The sequence below is a fragment of the Sinocyclocheilus anshuiensis genome, unplaced genomic scaffold (assembly GCF_001515605.1).
Source record: "Sinocyclocheilus anshuiensis isolate Anshui unplaced genomic scaffold, SAMN03320099.WGS_v1.1 scaffold139, whole genome shotgun sequence".
In the NCBI taxonomy this organism is placed as follows: Eukaryota; Metazoa; Chordata; class Actinopteri; order Cypriniformes; family Cyprinidae; genus Sinocyclocheilus; species Sinocyclocheilus anshuiensis.
Genome location: NW_015549566.1, coordinates 668,448 through 676,391, shown reverse-complemented (window position 1 = coordinate 676,391; position 7,944 = coordinate 668,448). Strand labels below are relative to the sequence as shown.

General features: G+C 36.7%; 1 protein-coding gene across 1 annotated transcript in view; it reads left to right on the top strand.

The window, feature by feature from the left end:
• LOC107657245 (uncharacterized protein C11orf57-like) overlaps positions 1–977 on the top strand; it is a 4,280-nt gene extending 3,303 nt beyond the window's left edge. Inside the window, exon 6 of the mRNA XM_016445272.1 lies at positions 353–977. Coding sequence (XP_016300758.1) covers positions 353–764 — 412 coding nt within the window. The 3' untranslated portion in view covers positions 765–977. The remainder of the gene's footprint in view (positions 1–352) is intronic.
• Positions 978–7,944: the final 6,967 nt, after the last annotated feature.

Here is a 7,944-nt window from a genome sequence, read left to right as displayed (position 1 = left end):
CCCCCCCCCCCCCCCATTTTAAAATGTAAAAATTTAAATTAAAATGTATTTTACAAATATATGTAGATCTATACTAATTATTTTTATGGCTTTGCGATGTAACCATCGTAGCAAAGCTTGTAAATACAAAGGTAAAAGACCCCTCTTTTCTTTTTAATCTTAAAAGTCATTTACTTCTGTTATCTAAAGAATTCAATAATCCTAAATCATGCAATATAATTTAATTATTAATGTAATGATAAAGTAATTAGTTTAATTCTTTAATAATTGAATTTTATAATGTAAATATATACAATTATTTGAAATATTCTAGCAGCATATTTTTGCTTAATACTGTATTCATTTATTCCAGAGAAAAAGACTGCAGTGATAGTAAACACAGAAGGAAAAAACACAAGAACAAACTAGACGCTGACATAGAGAAATCTTCCAAGAAGTCTTCTAAGAAGAAGAAAAAGAAAAAAGAGAAGAAGAGAAGGAAGACAGCTGCCTCGGGCTCTGAGACCTGCAGCGATGAGGAGGACACCGTCAGGAGGAAACAGAGGAGGAAGGGAGGTAAAAGCAAGTGTAGGAAAAAGGAGCACAAAAACAAAGACAGAACCAAGGACAGCGACACAAAGGACAGCCATTCAGACACAAGGACGAGAACGCACAGGAAGAGAGACTGCCCTGAAACGGACACGCTGCCCGAACCTCAAAGGAAAAAGCGGAAAAACTGGAAAGTGGCGAATGAGGAGAGATCAGAGGAGAGCTCTGATGCTTGACTTTTCAATCTACCTGACTGCTTGACTAGGCTAACTGTAGACGCATTTTTAACTGTGCATATCATTCATATTTGGGAGACCCTGATCATGGGACTGGAGTCACTAACTTGATCTTTATACCTCACCAAACAGACACTTGATGGCTATTTTCACCGTGTTTGCGTCCCGGAGAATTTGTCTAATTTTTATGAGGTTGTATGTTTTCTAAACATTTTAAAATATCTTTGAACATTTTTTTTACTATTTGTCAGACTGCACAACTTTTATTGTCATATAAAAAAAACTCAGGTATTCTTCTGCCACGTGTGAAAGTGAATTGTTTTTTTATTTTATTTTTAAATACTTGTACTTGTATACTTGAACCTGCCAGCTATGACAATACATTTGTGTGTTCAGTTTGAGTAAACTGAATATGTCATATGGCAGTTGTCCAGTAGGTGGCCTTCTTGCACTATCTCAAAGCGAGGCTGCCCGATTGTCGTTTAATAACTTGTTTTGAACGTTTGCTTGTAAACACCTACAGTAAATGGTATTTCGCTACTGTTTACTTCCGACATTTACGGATAATGGCTACTTCCCCTTGCTAATGTGTCCGCTTTCACTGATTAATTTGCACTAAACTGCCAAAGGTAAAACATTCATGTCATATAAATGTAATTATGTCATTAAAGCTGACTTTGGAAGAACCGTTTTTTATTAGTAGCTAAAGTCCCCTCAGAGGAGTTGACTTGTTTGTCAGTGTTGACCGTTATTGCTCACTTCCACGGAGTCCACGTGCGTTGTACGAGCGGTAATGTCGGTGTGGGATGACCATCACTCGTGATCCTGATCACCGGCTGCCATCTTCCGCAGTGAACACGGAGCAGTCGGCCTGAGGAACATTGCGTCTCTATGGTAATGAACGCTGCCCTTTCCTAACAGCCTGCCACTACGTCTCAAAACAACTCTGAAAATCATCAAACACGTTCAAGCTGCCAAGCGTCATAATGAAATCTAATTAAATGTGGCCAGGTTTCATCAGTTGAGATCGAGCTGTTCTGCGTCTTCGGTAAAACACGGTTATTAACGCAGCTCAGAGGAACACGCTGTTCAGACTTAGTTTCGCTGAGGGGAATTACGGGCTGATCCGTTAAAGGTTGTGCCCTTTTGGTATCTATGGGATTGCTCCAATTTCTATTATATTTTTGTCCAATTTGGCGCCCCTTCATTGACACCAAACCAGTGTGTTTCTTTTAATTCACATAACTTCAGCATTATCAGTACTCAGTCATTCTTGAGACGTGGGACAAAACCGGTCCAGCAAGGGTAACTGCTATTAGCTTTAAAAAATAAAAATATTTTCAATTTTAAATGTCATGAGGGATTAATAATAGAATGTATTTAACACAATTATCACCTTCAATTGAATTTTCTCATTATTATAACAAATCTATAATTTGTTTCTTAATGTCCTCTCGCTACATCTAAAACAGTGTGTCCACAGAGAAGGGTTCAATCATTCATATGCAATAAAATGGATAAAAATTGTTTTTTTTTTAATGATGAAAAAGAGCTTGTTTTATCAAAAGCAACACTTAATAATATCTCCTATCAAAGCAAGGTTGTTTTTTTAATGACACATTGTTGTGTTTGTTTTAATACAGTAATTGACTGATTCAATGTATTTGATAGTTAAAATTACTACAAATTCAGGTTTTCGTCACCACCATCAGATCTGTCACCACCGTCAGATGAATATTTTGATAATATTTCATAATATTTTATATTTGTTGTGGAATTGTTGGTCACATGTGAAAGTGTAATCTGTCTGCTAACACCAGAATGTGTTTTGAAATGTTAAAAACATCTTGAATGCTGTTAAAGATAAAGCTGAAATTATATTACACAGTCCAAGGTAAAAAAGCACATTTTGTTAAAAAAGAGAAAAGTTGGGAGGTTGTATCAAAGTATAACTCAGTAGCTTAGTACATATAAGATACATAAATGTAGTTTCATTTGTCTGAGTACAAGGTTTTATTTTTTCAATTTTGCACCCTGTTTTGTCCCACTTCTCAAGAATGACTGTACTATCAGAATGACCATCATTACACAAATAAATAAATAAAATGAATGTAGGTGAAAAGCATTCATATTAAGTCGTTTTTTAACTGAAGCAGTTTGAGAAATATATTGCTTTTCGTTCATTTTCATGTTAGTTTGGTTGAGACATTTGATAGGCCGAAAATTGGAAAGGGTTTTAATGTTGAAAATGTGTCATCTGTACAGCTTAATAATATATTTTTATTTATATACCACCTTTCTAAGCTTGCTTTTACAAAACCTGAAGAATCATGCACAGAGAAACCATTTATAGCAAAATATGTACATTGCCGTTTTATTCAGCAAGGATGCATTAAATTGATCAAAAGTGACAGTAAAAACATTTATAATGTTACAAAAGATTTCTATTTCAAATAAAGACTGTTCTTTTGAGCTTTCTACTTGAAAGAACCCTATAAACAATGTATCAGTTTCCACAAAATATTAAGCAGCACAACTGTTTTCAACATTGATAATAGGCCTAATAAAAAAAAAAATTTATTGAGCACCAAATCAGCATATTATAATGATTTCTGAAGGATCATGTGACACTGAAGACTGGATTAATGGCTGCTGAAAACTGAGCTTTGCATCACAGGAATAAATTACATTTTAACATTCAAATATAATTTTTTTTTAATTTGTAATAGTATTTTACAAAATTACTGTTTTTACTGTAATTTTGATCAAATAAATGCAGCCTTACATGATAGTGAAACTGAACATGTTAAGCCAATACTAAATCTTTTGTCAGCCCAATAATGTTTTGATATTAAAGTAATAATTTATGTTTTATAAATTCAACAAAGCAAAATCTTCCCTTGAGGAATCAGTACTTGCTGTTTGTTCAGTAGAAGCCTGGACACAGTTGATAAAAATCCTCTGATTTTGCCTAGAAGGAAGAACACTGATCTCATGTTTTTATTTGATCTTTAATAAGTTCACATTACTCTACAATTACACATCTGTGTGGGGTATGTTCCTTCTTCAAGTTAACCATCAGAACTAGCCATGCAGGTCAATCCAATAATCCTTCTTTATTGAGTTCTGCCTGCAGAGCACTTCATATTTACGTCATGTTGTGACGGTGTAGAGATGCTTGTCTCTATAGAGGGACCAGAAATTGGGTTGAATTATTTCAGGCTATTCCTCACAATAGTAAAACACATTATTCAGAATGAGCTATAGTTTTGAGTTAAATGTAATCTGTATGATCTGTTGGTCTGGTAGTAATAATGTAAATGACGTAGGTATGGTTTACAGAGGATCAGATGTGTGCATCACTGTGTAAATTGCATATACGTAGGTAGAGATTACACTGAAGTGAGTATGGGCTTTTAGCTTTTCATTGACATCATATCTGTGAGTCACCAGTCATGAGTTTGATAAAATCCCATCCAGGTTGGTTCTTGGAGGCGGCTGATAAGTATCACTTATCATAGCTAGAAAAAGACCATATCCTAAAGAGGATTACAAATGGGCCAAACAGAGGAAGTATGATACATCCTCAAAGTTAGTACTGAAGTGTGGCGATTCCCTCCAGTAAGTTTCATTTTGAATCACTACTTTGGCTATGTCATCAGTCATTCATTCTGCTTTATTAATAGCTCCTCATGCCAACATTAAAAGATGGCAGGCATTTATTATATTTATATTTATTCATTCTTTTATATCCAAAACAATTAAAGGAGGAAAACACTATTAAAGGTGTGGTCACATTTGCTATATTTTATCAAAATTTTGTATGAAAAAGTTCCATTGTCAACAGTGTGGCAATGTATGAAGCTCCACTCACACAGAAGTCAGTTTCAAATCAAGCAGCTTTTTGTTGGTCAACATAAATTTGCATGACCAACGTGAACCTGTTGTGAAATCTGGGGAAATCCTTCACTCTCACGTGAAATTCCCAATTGCGTGAATTCGTGTTGTGGTACCATTTGTACCATAACCATTGTTCGACAAATTTTCATGGGCAAAATAAAGTAATTTCAATAGGAATCCATGCGATTTGTGCGAGGACAAAAAACTTCCCACGCAGATTTCACAACAGGTACAGTTGCTTGGTTTGAAAGTGACTTATGTCTGTGTGAGCTGTGCTTTATACATCACTGCACTATTGACAAAAGACAATGGGCCTTTTTTGCCTACTAAATTTTGCTACCGCACCTTTGATTGGATTTTGCCCACAAAAATTCACAGTAATTGTACTTTTTTTTTTTTTATTGTACTTGGGGTCCTCCTTAGTGAAGGCCCCGATATACTGTACTTCAAGCAAAATCAAAGAGCGAACTGGTGATGTCATTTTGAACAAAATCAGACCAAAACAATGTTCGATTGGAATTTGATTCGGGAGTTCAAAACTGTTCGCGAAAAGCAAAGTTTACAGAAAAGTTTGCTCCAGTTGGTAAACACCTTTGAATTACCATTGGTTCGTGGTGATGATGTATTAGGTAGGTGTGGCTCTGGGACTCCACCTTCTTTGACATGGAAATTTTCTCAGGTTCATTTCTTCTGTCCAGATCAGACATAGATCAGACACAGTTAAAACATGATCACACTAGAGAGATGTTTAATACTGTATAGCTGCTTGCTTTAAAGCAGTTTATTGTATAAAGTACTATAAAAATAAATGTGATGTGACTTGACTGGAGTGCTGAATTGCAAACGTATCCACATCACTGTGATCGGATGCTTTCTTAACTGCTGTTTTCTCACGGCTGTCATTCTTTTTAGTTGTGTGTTTATTTTGTGTATTTATTTTATTTTCCCACCAACGGGGATGTTCACTAACAGTATACCATTGCAAAGATATTTCCAACTTCTTTTACCCCTAAATGAAGAACTAAAATGAACTTTGCCATCCATGAGTATCAGGGCGATAAATGTGATCACACCTTAATAATGATTAATACTATTAATGTCAAGATAGCCTCTTTATGACCTTCTCGCAGCTACAGTTTAGCATAGAAAACCTGGTCAGATTCTATTAATACTGTCAAAAACAAATCACAATTATAGTACATATTTCTCAAGGTGAAATCAAATGACGTGGTTTAAGCATGGTGGACCCTATGGTGCTCAGTAACATGTCCTCTGCTGAGAATCTTTCAAGGTTAATGGACAGCTCCTGCAGCCCGTGCGCTGAACACGTGCTGTTTCCTGGATTGCTCTTCAAATCAGTTGTGCATCTCACACACTTTGCTTCAATTAGCCACCAAGTGAATCATGGGTCAATCTGCTGCCGTTGCCACGGCAACCTGACGTAAAGGAATTTGATTATTTTGACACTACTGGAGGCTTCACCAACTTCACTGCCTAGAATTTGCATGTTATCATGTTGGAATGTGTTCAAATGAAGCATTCTCGAATGACAATGTTTAAAAAACTCCCAAAAAGTGAGGCATTTATCTAGCTAAACTAGAAAAATAAAAATTACTCAAGTATCCTCAAGTATTCATCTTCATTAGATGTGGATAAATACATGTTCAATGTCAAACACACGAAAACTTGACCCAGACATCATCATAGTTATGAGCTGCTTGATATAATTTCTTCAAATTTGATTGTAGTTACTAACCTGATTCTGAAGAAAATGTGAAAACCGTGCAAAACCCACTGCCACAATGGTAGAATGCTGTAGGTTGTTGCCAGGGTGATGTTGCTATGTGGTTGCTACATGTTTTAAGTGTTTTTTAAATGCTGTAACGCGGTTGCTTGGTTGTTCTGAGTGGAGTCTGTTTCCCGTACAACGATACAACTCACTGCTTAACCACCATAGTACAATGCATCGTTGTAGAAACAAACTACTGTAGCTAGTCACGACTGTTTCCCAAACATGGTAGCACCTCCGTCATTGGTTCAACAATATATACCGGTCGTTAATCACATCACACGCTGGTAGTGGAGTAATAACTTCTACTAGCTGATGACTGCTTCATTATTTTTTGTTCCTTGTCATTTTGCTTTATTTTTATGTTTGATTCATCGTGGGTTCCATCTTACGTCATACTCCGGATACGTCATACTTACGCATTCATGCATATGCACACTCTACAAAAACGGTGCTTTCTGAGGGCAAGCTAAAATATATAGATTGAAATGGATATATATTTAAATGGAATGTAAGATATATATTGTAATGTTATCTTGCATATTGTGCCCAATAGTATAATTAATTTAACTCCACATATCTTACTAACAAGAAACTACGCTTCTAACCACAGTTCCAACCACATACGTTTGCAATGCTGTTTGCAAATGTTTGTTTGAACTATGGTTTCGGGAAACACAGAATCGTTGAACTATGTTGGTAATGACAACTTGCGACCACAGTTGGCTAACAATGCTTTTTGGGAAAACGCACCCCTTCAGAATCCTGGTGGAAGTAGCAGGTCATCCAGGTAGTTTTCGCCTACTGTTTTTCGAATACTATGAATTCTGACATACTGCTCTTTTGGCGTACTGTTTTTCGTATGGAAGTATTCGATTCCGGATGCAGCATAGGTGTTCTGAGCAGTTTTTAGCATAATGCTATGCAGTTGCTAGTGTGTTCTGGGTGATTAAAGCATTTCTAAGTGGCTGCTAAGGAGTTCTGAGTGGGTTTTAGCATGTTGTTAGGCAGTTTCTAGTGGTAGTAAAAATTGGACCAGACAGATAACCTTATTACAGCCTGGGTTTCATAACAGCAATTGCCTGACCTTTGCCTCAAACATCACACTCTGCTGTGTTGTTTCATAATATAAAAGGTGTTTGAGCAACCAGTCCCTTGTGTTCAGTTCAAAATAACCCAGGGCACATTCTGGCCCAAAAACACCCATCAGCGGCACTATGCTTCTCCATCACCTCTGTTAAACACTGATAGGCCTTTCGGCGTGACGTCAATGCATGCCATACTCAGAAAAAGGAGGAGGAAACGGATGTATGATCCAGAGAGGAAAACAGCTTTCAGAGCTTTCAAGAAGCTTTGATTTGAGCAGTAAACCCCCTGCCCTCCCTCACTTTCACATCCCTGTTATCACACCTCCGCCTGCAGAGCCTTATGGGACGACAGGTTTGACGTCAGCGAGTGTCAGCTCAGCCCATAGTCTGCCTCTGCTGCTAA